The sequence below is a fragment of the Aspergillus aculeatus genome, assembly GCF_001890905.1.
Source record: "Aspergillus aculeatus ATCC 16872 unplaced genomic scaffold ASPACscaffold_5, whole genome shotgun sequence".
In the NCBI taxonomy this organism is placed as follows: domain Eukaryota; kingdom Fungi; phylum Ascomycota; class Eurotiomycetes; order Eurotiales; family Aspergillaceae; genus Aspergillus; species Aspergillus aculeatus.
In genome coordinates this window covers 467,662-484,397 of record NW_017962980.1, presented here as the reverse complement: position 1 = coordinate 484,397, position 16,736 = coordinate 467,662, and the positions used below count along the sequence as shown (strand labels likewise).

Here is a 16,736-nt window from a genome sequence, read left to right as displayed (position 1 = left end):
GTTCTTATCTGCGTGGGTACCTTGCTATTCTGGTACTTGCGCAGAAGACGAGTGCGGGACCGCTCCACATCCGAAGGTTATATGCCAGCGCAAGAGCCAGGAACAATGGACTCAAACCCACATGCGAAAATGGAGCGTGCTTTACCAGCCGAGCTGGCTGGGACGGCGATTTTCGAAACAGACGGTCGCCAGCTTGGAGACCTCGGTCAGCTTACTAATCAAGCAGTATTCGAGCTAAGTGGGGATAATACATATTCCGGAATGAACAGAGCAAAAGTACTGTCTAGCAAGGGAAAACAATCAGAGGAGATCTCTATGGGGGGTTTACCAACAATGAATGATTCTGTTGGTAAGGGGCAGAAGTAGATACGATTTTACTACGTGTGGTGAGGCTGCAGGAAATACAGCAGAAGGATAAACCTGTACTGTACCCGAATCGAATCATTATTTAATAATACGGTGCGAGGAAGAAGCATGCTCTTGGATGAAAAATAATATGAGCCCTAATTAGTGAGGTGGCAGTTTTGCTCTATGAGAGATGCGACTTGCTTCCCTGCTGCCGGAAATGGCAGCCTTCCATCAACCGCCTTATGCCACGCTCCCACACTCTCTATACACGCACCCATCGGGCGCATCTGTTTCTAACCCAAAGGGCTTTTTTCTTATATACTTTGGCTTTTTATTTTTTTTATTACAAAAGTCTCCCAGCCTATTATTTATTACTGCTATTTATACTCTGTTCTATATATATTAAAGATAATCCTTCCCAAATCTTCTCAGTATAATATTAACTATTGTTGTATAATAGCTATAGGTACAGTTGTTCTGCGTTTGTCTGGTTTGTCCAAGTGCTACTACAAATTTTTAAAGAATTGTAGTGTAATGCCTGATATACTTATCTTACCAATTATGACCCAAAGTACCATGTATGGAGCGAGTATTGCGTCTGGTAAGAACTTTGTACTGTATATACAGAAGATTACGCAATCCTATAACTTTAATGCAGCCCGCTCAAGAAAATAATAGAGCTAGCATCTTAGCAGTGATTTGGAAATAATAGTGATGTGTTTGTTGGTCAAGCGATTTCGAGATCTACTATATCATATATGTGAAATATAGGTGGAAGTATCAAATACCTTCTATTACTGTTTAAAAACATAACAATCTTACAAAGATCAAATCTGAATACAGATCTCAAAAGCTTGGTTTTTAGTATGTTTTTTAAACCAAAATCCACTCTAGTTAATATATACTTATGATTATTCTATATCTATCAACTTCACAATGTTCAGAGGTCAAAGCAGGTTGCACTTATCGCAAGGGATCCAGCACCACGAATAGCAATTGCCGCTCCATCGCCTGCCCCATGTCGTCCATGCAAAGTCCCTTCCAGGCAGGGGGGTCGTCAAGGGTATTCCTGATTCGGTGGCGAGAGATCCTTATGGTACCTCTTGACGCGAACAACAATCTAGCTCCAGAGAATCGGTCTTAGCGAAGTACGGATACGGTAGTTACACTACCTAAGAGATTGTATTCCACAGACAGCTACGTCCAATTGACGGCCTACCAACGTTGTCTTCCTGGCTGCTGAGGCGGACTGCCAGGGAGTGGTACTTGCCACAACATCAATCCGACGGGAAGCCCTTTGACCAATATTACCTGCAGCTAGAAGGATACACTCAATTGTGGTCACATTCCTTACCTGCTTTTCTTTGTGTATATATAGCACAGTTTACGCACCGTATTTCGTGCGCCTTTCCAAGCGATTAATAGTCATCATCCTTGACTCTTTGCGTAGAACATCTGGAACGTTCTCGTATCGTGCCCTCTCTTATCACGATAGTTTGAGGTACTCGACGATTTAGTTTATTATATCCCAACTCGTACCTCTCCAGAAAGCAGCTGTGTATATTATACACGTTACTACCGCGGGATTGCTGAAGCAGCCCTAGATAGGACCGAAGTAAGTGCTTTAAGGCCTTTTGCGCATCTGCTGAGCCTGTCTCAAAGGCCCCGGTATTAATTCCTTCAGCAGTGTGCCGTTTCTTGCTAAGATTCTTGTCCTCTATTTGTTTTTACCGCATCTTTCGTAGTACATTCACTTATCGTTCTTGGACCAGTCATGCCTGTAACGTTATCATACACCCGTACATACCTGCATGAGGAATGTGGCAGCTATCTGGGTACCTTCACAGGTAAGTCTGGCCAAGTTAGTCACTGCAAAGCTGCCTAACTTAAGTAGCTAGCACACCGCTGGTCCAGCTCTTGGGGAATTCTCTTGCACAAACTTTCCAGAGTAGCCAGGTTGATAACGAACTTGAGCCTAATAACTAGGGAGTCATCCCTTCCGAAGGCTTTCGAGCTTTTCATTTCTTTGTATGTGGTCGAAGCTTCTCTCCGGGATCAATTTGTGTTTGTCCTCACAATGACATCTGTATCTATCGGCCAGGCTGAGGACGGACACTACCCAGCCTGGCCACAGGATGAATTCACGGATTCATTAACCTACATTGGAACCGATTTATCCATTTTTCCACTCGAGGGCTATTGCGATCCAATTGTGGTAGGGTATAGACAAGGAGAATTTCTGGCTCCTCCTTCTACGATAATGACCGATACTGTGATCGGCGACAGCAGAGGACCTTCTTGGCCGGAGCAATATCCTGACCTCGTCGCACCAAGCAACCTACTCTCGATGGAAGGCTCCGCTGAAAGCCAGTCACTTTCTGTTGATCTCATGAAAACTCCGACTTTGACCTCAGTGGGATTGAACTCACAGGCACTGCCTCTTCCAAACCAATCTCTATAGAGAATGGGCTTAGATGGATGCCTGAGTGGTGAAGATCACAAGAGTACCACGCCAGCTGTGGTTGTTGGAGGACGGGACGATTCAGGGACATGCGCTTTGAGATTTCAGGAAGCGCCGATGCCTTCTTACGATCACAATATTTCTATAGTTGAGGGGCTATATTATTGCCAACATCGTGCATGCGTGACCAAGAATGGCTTTCCAAGAAAGCGTGATTTGCAGTAAGCTACGCTACCACTTTCTCGATTCATCCTGCTGACTCTTCACAGAAAGCATATGCGCATTCATGTCAAGCCAGTCAAATGTCCCATATGTACGGTAACAACGGCTCAGCAGGTTCATATGCGTCGACATATCGAAGTGCATCACGGTGGCTGGGCTCGGCAGTGGTGGAAAGTGGGCGCTGTGTGTGAGTTGTGCGGTAAACCATTCACACGGAGAGACAATCTTCGCAGACACTACCGAACTCAGCATGAAGATCTTAGTAGTCTCTCTGTGTCCGATTGAGCAATTTCGTATGTCGGGCCTTAGTTCTGTCGAGTTTAGTGACGGGGTTTTGAATAGTACCTTATGCCCTTCAGAATCGTAACGCCCGCAAGAAGTAGAAGTACACCCGCCTCCTACTTGTAGCCATGACTCCAACGAAGATCTACACTCACGTGTTTCAATGAGAGAAAAAACAAGAAAAAGAAAGAGGTATGAATTACTCAAGAGTCAGAAAGGGTAGATCAAATCAAGTTGTAAGCCAAAATCCATTGCCACCTTATATCTTGAGAGATACCCCGCCACAGTCTGCGTCATAGTCTTCATCCGACACGTATGTCTTGAGCTCCTTTGTCCTCCAGACCTTCGCTGTGCTACGTTCAGTTGCCTCCGTGTCCAAGCTGCCGTCAGCAATCGAATATCGGAATGTATGTCCTCGAAGCTCCTCCAAATCCACGCGAGACCACCGGTCATCTGAAATTGCTGTCTGGGAATCAGGATGCCAGGGACTTGATGATGAGTGACCAAGAATATCAGCAATAACATCCCGGCGAATCTCACTTGTCATCTCATTGAGGACCTTCACCTGCAAATCGTATTCTGGATCCCCCTTCACGGGATTTTTGACTAATTGCGGGCTCCAATTAACCCAGACTTTGCGGTGACAATCAGGGGAGACCATTCGCGCCGGATGGTGCTTAAAGTATAGTCCACAACACAGACAGGCCGGTTTGCTACAAGCAATGTAACGGTCATTCCCCACGAAAGACAGATTCAACCTGAAGAAATGGTCCAGAGCCTGCACTTCTGCATGCACCTGCGGCGTGCACTTTTCATATTGTTTCATGAAACCCTCAAAGGTACGACATTGAGATCGAGAATTCATGGAAAGCAAAGAATTCTTTATCTGAAGCCTTTCCGGGTCATCCTTCTTCAACATTCTGTTGAGGATACCATCGACCGTGGTTAAATTATCGGGCTCTGGCCGAGGCACTGAAGGCACACAAGCAATAGCCACCACCTGATACGAGTCAAGGATCTGAGACAAATGGTAGGTATCCTCAACCAGCTGCGATGGTGCCCGGATGTGATCTGCCAGTCGCCCTATATAATGGATGACTAACGCAAAAGGCGACCGTCGGTCTTGAAGGCCCATTAGCTTTTCTTCATCTTGAGCTTTGGGTCCAATTATCCTGATTGCAGACTTTCTGTGAACATATGCATAATGGCAAAGTGCTAGACAATCATTCTGTTCGAGGATAGGCTCAAGCCAGTCTTTTATCATCTGATCTACTGAACCAGTTAGCATCGTAAGAACCTGTAATTTGGCCTTTACGAACCCTGTTCCGTTCTCACAGATCCTGGTTTGCGATAACACTGATTGATCGCTTGAAACAAACACTGACGCTCTTTCTTTACTCGGCTGATCGCGAAATCAAGGCAGAAACCGGTAAATTCTGCCTTGTATTGACCTCCATCAATGTCTCCCGTAATTGTTGTGAATCGCTTCAGGCGGCTGAGAGCATTCTTCGCGAATTCGACGATTTTGTCGACAGATGCGTTGGATGAAATCCAGAATCTATAACATGTTTCGCTGTCTTCAAGTCCAATGGCAGTGCAAGAAATTCCTCCTTTGGTAAAGTCGCAAACAAAGGCGAGGTTACGTAGGAACCTTCTTCGCCGTGTTTCTTGCTCCAGACTAGGATCCGATGAGCCGACTGTGTGCTGCCCACGGGTCTGTCCTAGTACACGCAAAAGAAACAAAGGCTCGTAAAATCTACCAAGGAGTCTCTTATACGCGTTCAGTCTTGGGGGCCCGACGCGGACCGAGTCGATAGGCAATTGCTTGTAGGTGATATTGTTCTGAACTCTGAATGAATGCTTTGCAGATGACATTTTGAATAGATTATAGAAAAGTGCACGGAATGTGAAACACATTCGGAGTGCGAGCTCATTAAGAAGAAAGAGTAATTTATGAGTTCTTAGGCCCACCATCAAGTTTGGTGCCGGATATATACTTTTAGAAATTCAGCCACGAGGTGGGGGGATGAAGGCCATATGCAGAAGGGGGATGGGAGGAAGACAATGCGGGAGGAAGGCATCCAAGAGGAAAACATGCGGGAGGAAGACATGCGGGAGGAAGACATGCAAGAGGAAAACATGCGGGAGGAAGACATGCGGGAGGAAGACATGCGGGAGGAAGACATGCGGGAGGAAGTTCAAGCACACTTGGCGTACTGAGATTGGGTAGCCAAGACTTTTCGCTGCCCCCGTCAAATGAAGGAGATAACCTCCGTGAGCAAAAGTGAAGATGCTAAAGCCTTTACTTGCGAAGCATACAACACAACTTTGGTCGGTAGACTGTGTGGGATGCAGTCGTCTCTCGTTCAAAGCAAGGGCAGATCAACAGCACGCTTAGACAACTGGGACAAATCAGGGCACGCCTCGAATTCTGCAAATGATACGAGACGGCCAACCACTGCACGTTGGAACCGCTAAAATGACTCCTATGTCTATAGTCTTCTGGGATGGATAAAAGGCACTGGGCTGGGCTGCACATTCGGCTCTACGGCACTCATCCAAACAGCCTTTTACTCGCAAAATTTCTTCTTGGATTGTTCTTCAATACTGAACGCAGTGGAGAATGTCTGGCTTGCCTGCTGCATCCCGTCTATCGACCACGGAATCTAGATATCTACTTCATCACGTTTTTCTGCCCCCAAAACTGCCACAGGAAGATGATTATAACGCTGTACATGAAACTGTGATGCTCGATAGCGTTATTGACGCCCTTGCTCGGTTTCAGGATTATTGGCAGGGGCAGGAAAGTGAAGTTGTTGTCAGTGTCAAAGTGATGCTCACTCGTTTGAGAGCGATGCGCGATTGTGATGGGGACGTGAATCACGTCGAGCTTAGAAAAGCTTTAGGAGAACTGGAAAACTCAGGTATGGCCAGTTGTTACCTAGCTGACGTCTGGAACTTTACTGACACGTGTTGTATAGGAGGTGCTCTACCTGTGCATGTTCGCTGCCAGAATGCTGCGGTCTTAATGACCAGGCACAGCGATTCAATACATGTCGAGACGTTTGAACTGTGGCCTCGGAACAACGCTGTCAACACCACGGTGGGTCGACTGCAACGCCAATTCCCTGGGCCAACCTTTGCTTTGGATCGAGCCATCTTCAATGAGCCGAATATGCAAAACACAATTGCGCACGCCCTTGAGAGCATGAGTCGTCAGCCTGCCCCGGGGACCAAGCCAAAAGTGAAGAAGGCGCGGCATAAACACGACGAGGATCGGGATACAACCAATCCAATGATGGTTACAGAGCTGTTCACAACATTCCTGCGCCCACAATGCAGAACTGTGGACAGTTTGCAGGTTCGTAAAAACACACGGGAAGAAGTCCTGTGGCTCGACACTCTGCATCCTTGGAGGCGTTCCGCCCTCTGGCTCCAGGTTCGAGTTACGATCCAAGTGTTCATTCGGAGGCTCTCCCAGCGCGAAGGAATTTCAGTCGACCTTTACAAAGTATTCATGGTTTTTTACATGAGTTCCATTCTCCACCGCTGTCCCGAGAGCATAAGCAGTGAACACCGGTATATCATGAGTTCCAAAATTGTGCGCCGGTTACGCAAGCTTGATCTGCCGCCGGATAATCACGATTGGCTCCTGTTTGTCCAGTGTGCCCTTCGAGAAGCGAATGGCGTCCTCGAACAAAACTGGAGCCGCATCATCGCCCGTAACGCCTGCCGACCTGATATGTCCGCCTTGACTCGACTCAACTTTAAAGATGACACTGATTGCTCACTGCCCAATCTTGATGAGTGGCTTCAGAGCATCACAACCTGCCAACACTCCTTAGTGTCGCCAGATTCCCACCCACAGTCTGGACTCTTGGAGTTTGAGCCGGCAGAGCTCCCATCGCTCCTCCAATTGACTGACCCCGACTATCACGTCTACAATCTTGCTGCTTTTGAAGCGTGGGTTGACTTGAATCTTCAATCCTGGATTGAGACACATATCGGCTATGAAGACACCTGCGAACGGCTAAGCAGTGTAGTTAATGCCTATTTTAATATTGCATCCGAGTTGTACGCCTCCAACCCCGAGGCATTGTCTACCATGCTTCTCACCGTCCTGGAGCTCTGGATAGCTTGTGACAAGTCCGCCGTCCATATTCATCCGCTGCTTCGCCAGTATCATACTTGTATTCCGATACATCTATTCCAGTCTCTCCTCTTATCTCGGCTGTCCCAGCTTACCAGGTTGGCACAGGCGGAACTCTACATGTGCCAGCGTCACCAGGACCTCCAGTACCCAGATTCCAATGTTCTAACCGACTTTGGAACCTCTTCCTCCTTTTCTGTGCGCTACTTCGATAACTCCGCTGAGCACCAACGTCTACTTGACACTATTGAACAAAGAGCTGGATCTGAGAAGGCCGCCAAAGTGGTGGAGCTGCACCGCAAGCATCAGCAGTACAGGGACTATTGTGCTCGGCGGGATGAGATTTCTTGCACATTCTACGATGAGATAGTCGACAGGCGGTTCCTCTTCACAGAGCGTCGCCATAGCCCCTCATGCAAGCGATGCGGGTTTGACAAGGCTGCGAGAGGGATCACAATTGATGTGCATGAGTGGCCTTTGTCTTCCAATCCTTTGGAGGCAAAATCTACGGTCTTCGAGTTGAAACTGCCCAGACCGTTTGCATTCTGGCGTGATATCACTGCTTTCATCTTGCTTGATGTTTTGGGGATCAAGTATGTTTCGGAAGAAACGCCTAGAGCTGAGTACCGACCAAACACCTATAGCGGACTCTCTATGTTCTACACTGCGGTCGTTGATCACCCAAGGATCGGCCTTCTTTCCCAAGTTAAACCCCACCGCGCAACTCACAGGCGGGAAAAATACATTATCAATGTATCAGAGAGCGACGTTTGTCTCGCGAACGGTTTGCGTTTCAAATACTTTGACAATGCCCTCCGCTGCTTTACTGAAGTCCTGAGCCAAACACATGCAACGGCGACGGCATGCACTTACAAGTTACCTCCATCCAGCTCGTCTCTGCAGCCATTTCTCTTCCGCCCAGCGGAGACACCGGACGGTCAATCACCCAACACGGTCATTGCATCGCAGCATGCCTGCCCCGAAAACATGTCACTGGGTGAGTATAAGGCGCTCTGCTCAATGCCATTGGGCGTTCACATCCAGTGGCAGAACATCCTTCGGCAGCTCGCTGCCCCCTCCGTGGTATTCAATAAGGTCGAGACGTGCCTTTTTACCCTGCAGATCATGCACCAGGCAGGGCCGCCATCGCCCATGCATCCGACCCTGAGAGAAGGCCATCATGTTTTGAACGATGATTTGTTTGCAGCTCCTTTGCTGCGAGAGATCAAGAAGACAGCAGCGGCCATCGCACAGAACTGGCAATCCGCAGAGGAGTTGAGCGTGCTGATCGCCCTCACCCAAAAAAGTGTTGGCCTGCTCCCCATCGGTTCAAATTCAGGAGGAATGCATAGCCCAGCTGGATGGCCTCCGGAAGATCTCTTTCCAATGGGTGATGACTGTTGGGGAGAAGGCCGGTGCTACGGACAGTGATGAACACAGGAACAATCTGATGGCCTCCGCCGCTTACCTCGCACTGATGTGCGTGGGCACTTTTGACTGCGAGAACAGTCACCTGGAGCAAATGCTCCGGAACGATCTGGCTGCCTCCGTTTTCATCCAATGCAGTATGATCATTCATGACCGAAGGAGTCTTCTGGACGGGGTATCCAGTGGTTTACTTCCAATCTTCTACTATCGGTGGCAGAGCATAGCCTTTCGGGGACACCGCATCTTCGCAAACCACACTGTCCATGGCCGCACGACCGCACTCGACCGAGCGATCCAGCGGACTTGGGCCGCGTACCGACCGGGATCTCCTTGGACAGCCGCCCCAGGGGGCAGTCAATGTTGCCTGAATACCCAGATGATGGTTGAACGCGGCAGTAATAGCGGTGTCGTGGTGCACGTCAACCTTCTCACTGGTCAGCTGCTCATCAATGGTCGTCCACTTGCGCGGTTGCCCTCGGAATTCGAGCGCCACAACACATATCGATCCCTGTTCGGGCATTCTTTGGTTGAAGTGATGCCTAGCAATCTTCCAGGCTTGGAATTCTCCGCCCAGAGACTGCACATGGGTCAGACGATCTACTTGGGGAAACTAACCATCCCCAAGCAGAGTGGGTTCGATCTACGCATTCGAGCTGTGGACGGGAGTAGAGTCTGGGAATTCGTATCCCCGAGGCTCCTCGCGGATGCTTTGCCGGATGCCTTCGTGGAGGGATACGCCCATTGGTACGAGACCGATGGCCAATTCATAGAGTTTCGTCCTCTTAATGATCCATGGAAGTCATCACCGGTTTCTCACTGGCGATTGCAGCGCACCCAGCTGGGAAACAACTGGCGGCTTACCCAGGGCAGTATCTCGTTAATCAATATGCGGAGCGAGACAGCGAGATCATTGTCTGATATCTTCCAACCCCTCGAAAAGGCCCCCAAGCTGCACTACAAACTTCACCGCGGATCTGACATGGTGGAAATCGAGATCCCCCGCCTCGGGCTGGGCTTTGATCTGCGATCGGGTCAGTCCTCAATTGAGTCTCGCCAGTACCGGGGGATGGTCGTCGATCCTGATCAGTCGGTGGGCACCCTGATCGGCCTGCGTAACAAGCTCGTTTTGCTGGACCGAAACACACACAATCGGAGGATTTTGATCCCAGAAGGCCAGATAACATGGGAGCAAGGCGATGGCCATGTCGCCGTCAAGGTTGGCTGGCAGGCGGCAACCCGCGTGCATGTTTATCTCGTGAACAGTGACATCGGCTGTTTGACAGACAACGGGACTCTACAGAGCAAACTTGTACTGTGCTATCTGCATGCCGTCACATCCTTCTGCACTCCTGACCCCTTGACCAAGCACACAGGGACCGAACAGTCTCTGTCCATCCTTCGTTCGGCATCGATGCGGTCTTTCAATCAACTACAGCCGGAGAATATCTCGATTCTTAAAAAGCTTGCGAGTCTCACACCAGCGAGGAGATATTACCCTGCCAACGAGCGTGTAATGCAGAGCGTTCGATGGGATCCGATCCTCGGCTGTTTGGCTCAACATGATGAATTCCACAGCCAGGTAGCTGCTATACTTGATCAACACCGTCGGATGAGGATATTCAACCCGGCTTCACAGGGGACAGAGCCGTCGCTCCCTTCATGGAATGCAGACCTCCTGCAGCGAGATCGCATTCGCTCCTCGACCTTCCGGATCTCTGGTTTCGGTGCTGAGGACCACACGGACGCGAAGGACTGTCCGTACGAAGAACTGGGCCGGGACTACCAGTCCGAAAGCTGTTCACGGGTGTTCAGTCTCTGCAGAATTCTCTACGAAGATATACCATCTGCCCAGAACGTCATGCTTGAAATCCTGGCTGCACGTCTTTGGGAGTTTCTTACGACTTCCAACACAGTTCACGGAGCCAGTTCTTCGATTGATTCTACACAGATCAAATACGATGCGATGTGGCTCACGGAGACCGGCGAGTTTGTTTCCAGTCATTGGTGCAGTATCCATCGGCTCCTCTGCTCGGAGACGGCCCGGCCAAACAGATATGCAGTAATGCTCTGGTTGTCAACGTTGGCATTCTCCAGGAAGATCGACATAATCGTCTTGCACGTTCTTGCTGCGATGTACATCTTGCCCGGCATGGCCTCTATGACGTTGCCAGCGCAGAGATCATACAGGCCCCAAAAAGGGTCCAAGGTGAACTGCGCCGAACTGAAGACTCGGATCCATTCTGTAAGCAGGAGTGTGACCCCCGAAGATGGCCTCTCTCCCGGACCAGCGGAATCGTATAGCATGTTTCATGCGCGCGTGGCGAAGTTGAGAAAGACAAAGCGGAAACAGGCACTAGCTCATTTCATAGAGGGCCTAGAGGGACAGTGGCCGACCCGATGCCCCTCAACTCCCATATCTGGTGAACAGCCGGCGTTCGCAGATTATTTTGATACACAAAAAGCGATGCAAATTTCACAGGCAGCATTTCCAACTTGGTTCGATAACCGAGAGCTGAGGCAGTATCTTGATAGGGTTGCATCCGTCTACACAGCCCAAAAGGTCCAACCCATCGCGATCCCGCCATGTCTGTACCCGTGCGCGAAACGCCCCGCGGACCGACGGCATGCTTTCATCTCCGTGGATGATATAGTGGACGAGTCTCTTGGTCCAGCACCGGCGGTGGAAATGGAACCACCCACTCTACCGCCTTGGTCGGGCAGTCGCACTGCTCCTGACCCAAACCTCCGTCTTTTGAGCTTAGTCGATGCCCTGGAATCACAAGCGCGATCTCAGTTCCAAAAGCAATACATCGAGAGACTGCGGGCCAGTGTGACATCCCTGCAGGGTATCCAGGATATGGATCATCCCTTGCCTGATGACGACATTCTTGAGACCGTCATATCCCATCATTTGCATCGCTGCCAAGAGTACCATGAGGAAATCAGTCGCTCCATCATGTCGAGGATGATGCTTTCCGATACGAGGACAGGAGAGGTACGTCCAGGTTCAGACACGCAGCGCAATATCCTGGGAACATTTGCAAATGTCAACGTCTGGCCGAGGGTATCATCACAGCTCCTTCTCCATCAGCTGACACGCAAACGCTGGAGCCACCTGCCTGGGCCCTGGAAGAAATGCTTGATCGCGTATGGATGTTCCATCACGGCACTCCAGCGGGCGAAGAGGCTCGTCAATTTGATGGGTCATCGCGTGGATTTAGCCCGCGAACTGCAGAACGCAGGTCACACGAACTGGAACCCAATGGATTTTCCCGAGTCATTGTTGCTGGAGATTGAGAGTGGATTGTTGATTCGGGACGTCCAAGAACAGATTGCGCGACGCATGCGACATGCGCAGCCCGGACATAATGTCGTCATGCAACTGAATATGGGCGAGGGCAAGTCTTCCGTCATCGTCCCCATCGTGGCAGCCGCGCTCGCAGACCGTTCCCTAGTTCGCATCATTGTCGCCAAGCCACAGTCGCGGCAGATGTTTCAGATGCTCGTTTCAAAGCTAGGGGGACTTTTAGGTCGGCGGGTTTATCATCTCCCCGTGTCACGCTCGTTGCGGATTGGTGAATCTGAGGCGAGGGAGATCGAATGGATGTGCAAAGACTGCATGGCGGAGGGCGGAGTTCTCCTTGTTCAGCCTGAGCACCTCTTATCCCTAAAACTGATGTGCCTAGAGTGCTTCATCACAGGGAGAGAGGCGGTTGGTGTATGTCTTCTTAGAATCCTGGATTTCTTCCAGACCTCCTCGCGAGACCTGGTAGACGAAAGCGATGAAAATTTCAGTGTGAAGTTCGAGCTGATCTACACAATGGGGACCCAGCGTCCTTTGGAGCTCAGTCCACAGAGGTGGAACTTGATTCAAGAGATGCTGGGCCTGGTGAGGAGATATGCTCCGGTTATCAAAATGCAGCTCCCGCGGTCAATTGAGGTGGAGGAGCTACATCCAGGGAGCTTCCCCAGAATCAGGTTGCTCCGAGCAGATGCCGCGCACCGGCTGTTTGAACGCATCGCGGATCATATCTCCCACTACGGCATCGACAACCTGCCCATTTCAAGGCAGCCAGAAGCAGAACGACGCGCGGCTATTGCTTATTGCCTTGAGCCTGACCCGTCAGAACAGAAGATTGCGGTAGTCGAAAAGCCAGATGCGTCTGGCTTGTGGGCCGACAGCACGAAAGATCCTCTCCTACTACTTCGGGGTCTGCTAGCTGGCAACGTCTTGGCATTCTGCCTGGGACAAAGACGGTGGAGAGTCAACTGCGGACTTGATCGCTCCCGACAACCCCCCACGAGGCTGGCGGTTCCGTTTCGTGCCAAGGATAACCCTGCACCACGGGCGGAATTCAGTCACCCCGATGTTGTCATTGTGCTCACGTGCCTGAGTTACTATTATGAAGGACTCTGTGACGACGACCTATTTCAGGCATTCGACCATTTGGTCGGATCGGATCAGGCTGACGCGGAGTATCAGATATGGGTCGATGATGCCCCGAATCTTCCCTCCACTTATTGTCAATTGATGGGCGTTAACCTCCAGGATCGGCTCCTTTGCGTGGAATGCATTTTTCCGTGTCTTCGGTTTGCGAAAGGGGTCATCGATTACTTCCTTGCTCATATTATTTTCGCCAAAGGTCTAAGGGAGTTTCCGAGTAAACTATCTTCATCCGGATGGGATATCGGGGAGGTCAAGTGCCATCCCACCGTCGGCTTTAGCGGGACCAACGATTCCCGGGTCACCCTTCCCCTCAGTGTGGAGCAGCTGGATCTGCCTGATCAGAATCACACCAATGCGTTAGTTCTCGAATATCTCCTTCGATCAGAGACCGGCATCGCCCTAATTCCGCCACGAGATGACCTGACCAAGTCAGATGCGCAGGTCCTTCTGGATATGGTGGCGGAACTGGATCCAGCCGTACGGGTGATCCTGGACGTTGGAGCTCGGATACTGGAGCTGAGCAACTTGGAGGTTGCCAAGACCTGGTTGGAGATGATCGGTGATGATAGCAGAACGCAGGCCGTGGTCTTTATCAACGACGACGACGAGATTACCGTGGTGAATCGGACCGGACTCGTCGAACCGCTGCGGACGTCACCTTTCGAAAGGCACCTCGACCAATGCCTTGTGTTCCTTGACGAAGCACACACGAGAGGGATTGATCTGATGCTACCCTTAAAGACCCGGGCGGCGGTGACGCTGGGACCGAGTATCACAAAAGACAAGCTAGTTCAAGGTCAGGGAGTCCCAAGAGAACGGCCAGTTGTACCTTTCACTAACAGCTATCACAGCATGTATGAGGATGAGAAAATTAGGAAAAGGACAATCGGTGGTGTTTTGCATTCCGGAAGAGATCAAGTTCCAAATTTTGGCTCTCTGTGGGAGGTCCCACGGATCCGATCTTACTGTAGCAGACGTGCTCCGCTGGGCAATTTCGGAGACCTGGGATGACATGCAACGCAGCATGCCTTTGTGGGCAGTGCAGGGAAAGCGATATCAGGCCCAGGCCCGTCATTGGCGGGCGTTGCGACAGGACGGGCAAACTTCGATTTCCAAATGTCAGGCCGAAGGGTTTCTGGAACCGGAATCCCAGTCGCTTGAACAGCGATACCGTCCTGGTCGTAAGAATGATTTGGCTCTTTTCCCTCAGAACACCGACGATGGGGACTTGTGTCGCATACTGGACCGTTGCCGTGAGTTCGCCACTGTGAAGTTCTCCGCAGCGCAACTCCAGGAAGAGCAAGAGCGAGAGCTAGCACCAGAGATTGAGCAGGAACGACAAGTTCAACGTCCGCCTCCTGCCGAGCCGGAACCGCATTCCGTGCACCCCGATATACGCTTGTTCGTGGCCACGGGACATCTGGATGCATCATCCACCGCAGTGAGCCCAGCTTTCATGGTGTTAGAAGATACATCAGCGGCCAAATACCTGGATGTGGCCCAGTTCCCATCGGAGCTCCTTGTCACCAAGGATTTTGCTAGAACAGTCCGACTGCCAGATAAATTGTCTGCCCGAGATAGTTACCAGCGTGCGGTGGAATGGGTCCTGATGAGCAATGACCATCCCTCCAAGGACGGAACGCCCGTAAGGCACATGGTGATCATCAGCCCGTATGAGGCGAATAGCCTTCATTCTGACATTCGAGGGTCTGGCACAGTAACGATGCATCTATATGCACCTCGTCAAAACCAGAGCTCATACCATCTCGATAAGCTCGATCTGTACCCGATTCCGACGGGTTCAAGCACAAGGCCCCTACCAGTCCCTGAGAGCCTACGCATTCAACTGAACCTCTTTGCGGGGCAGCTCTATATTTCATCGTACAATGAGTATTGTGAAATATGCCGCTTCCTGGGAGTGGCATCTACTGCCGCACCAGAGGGCTTGGCCGTCGCCGCGGATGGGTTCATCGTGGAGAACCAACAGGCAGGAGCCAAGTTCACCAAAAGCCCCCTCAGGTTTCTCAAGGTGTTCATGTCACAGATACGGAAGGACGGACAGGAAATTGACAAGACCCACCTTGGCAAGATCCTAGACGGAAAGCTTTTACTCATGGCTGACTTCCAAGACTGCAATGGCAGAGCTCGGACTGAGTCTTCGAAATATCCGATGTGATGTCTCAAGCGAACAGCATGCTAGGGCGGCAGGAAGTGGATTTAAAGACCGGAACAGTCATCCTTGTGTTCCGGGTGACTGGGGGGACGCAGGTGGCCAGATGGCCAGATGGCGCTTTTTTACTTTGGCTACCAGTTTTTACTGATAAGAAATCTGATAAGTAAGCCTATTAGACTGCGGTTTTCTCTTATTTTTTTTCTTATATTCGATATTTTATATTGTTAGCACTAAGTTAGTAAGAATGAACTGATTTGATCGGTCCTGATATCAAGCAGAAGGAGTATGGCTATTTGGCGGTTATAACCTGTCGTAGTGGGGTACCTGAACATTGATTACCTAGGCAAACCTACTTACATACTGCGTACAAGTGTCTACCGCTGAGGTGGAGGAAATGGAGCCGGACTCCACAAAGCGGGACGGAGTGACGAAGCGGCGTGTGCATACTTGATCCCAGCTAGCCACTGAACAGGTGGGGCTCGGGGCTTGCGTTTTTGGGCATCAACTGGCATCTTTGGCCACATGTGTGGAAACAGACAAAAAGTCAATTGCACTGTTATTTTTACTGTAGCCTATAAGAACATCATAGCTTAATGAAGGCTCTGGTGTTCGGAACCCTTGAATGCGCAAGATCGTGGATTTTGATTGCGAAGGAGAAAATTGATAGTATAAGGCATGGGATTTAGCTCAGTGGTTGGTATCTCAAGAAGTCTTGTTTAGGGGCCCATTCTTATCAATAGGGATCACCTGCAGTAGTGCACTTCTGAATTGATCTCTTATGAATCCATATATGGATACAAGCGATTAGTGATTAGCAAGTAGTGTCATTCCTGAGAGATCGGGATGCTCCATATTTCTCGACTAAAATTGCTGATCAGTAGCGGTAAGTTTAGCTCAATACCGTCATTCGTCATTCATCCGCCCATTGATGGAGTGCTGATCATATTGTCATCCAATTGCAATTTTCAATTATCACGCGCTCACCATCGATCATGGCAATCGGAAGAACAGGATGGAGCTCCAAGTGCCTTCTGGCAGCTGTTTTTAGAGAAAAAGCTAGAAAAGGTTCTACGACGAACGATTGCTCGCCACTGTCGGGTGAGAGCTGATGACACTGCCGTTGTTGTTTCAGTGAAAAGATTGTACGCAGAGCAATCTGACTAAACGATTTGACGATACCGAAATTATTTGAACACCCGTTGAGAAGCAGCTTATCATGTGGTAA

At 50.0% G+C, this 16,736-nt stretch overlaps 3 protein-coding genes across 3 annotated transcripts; 2 read left to right on the top strand and 1 right to left on the bottom strand.

Moving 5' to 3' along the window:
• Window positions 1-2,425: 2,425 nt before the first annotated feature.
• ASPACDRAFT_51202 (uncharacterized protein) lies at window positions 2,426-3,316 on the top strand (the record flags this gene model as incomplete). Its single annotated transcript, XM_020202445.1, has 3 exons — window positions 2,426-2,761; window positions 2,810-3,030; window positions 3,079-3,316. The coding sequence occupies 3 exons, from the start codon at window positions 2,426-2,428 to the stop codon at window positions 3,314-3,316; spliced, it is 795 nt and encodes a 264-aa protein (XP_020057634.1).
• Window positions 3,317-3,554: 238 nt separating this feature from the next.
• ASPACDRAFT_1879878 (nucleic acid/nucleotide deaminase domain-containing protein) lies at window positions 3,555-5,188 on the bottom strand (the record flags this gene model as incomplete). Its single annotated transcript, XM_020198182.1, has 2 exons — window positions 3,555-4,582; window positions 4,633-5,188. The coding sequence occupies 2 exons, from the start codon at window positions 5,186-5,188 to the stop codon at window positions 3,573-3,575; spliced, it is 1,566 nt and encodes a 521-aa protein (XP_020057633.1). The 3' UTR covers window positions 3,555-3,572.
• A 219-nt stretch (window positions 5,189-5,407) lies between these two features.
• On the top strand, window positions 5,408-15,514 carry ASPACDRAFT_51200 (uncharacterized protein; the record flags this gene model as incomplete). The annotated part of the gene is made up of 4 exons (XM_020202444.1): window positions 5,408-5,526; window positions 5,936-8,771; window positions 8,803-14,134; window positions 14,190-15,514. 4 exons carry the CDS (start codon window positions 5,408-5,410, stop codon window positions 15,512-15,514), a joined length of 9,612 nt encoding a protein of 3,203 aa, XP_020057632.1.
• Window positions 15,515-16,736: the final 1,222 nt, after the last annotated feature.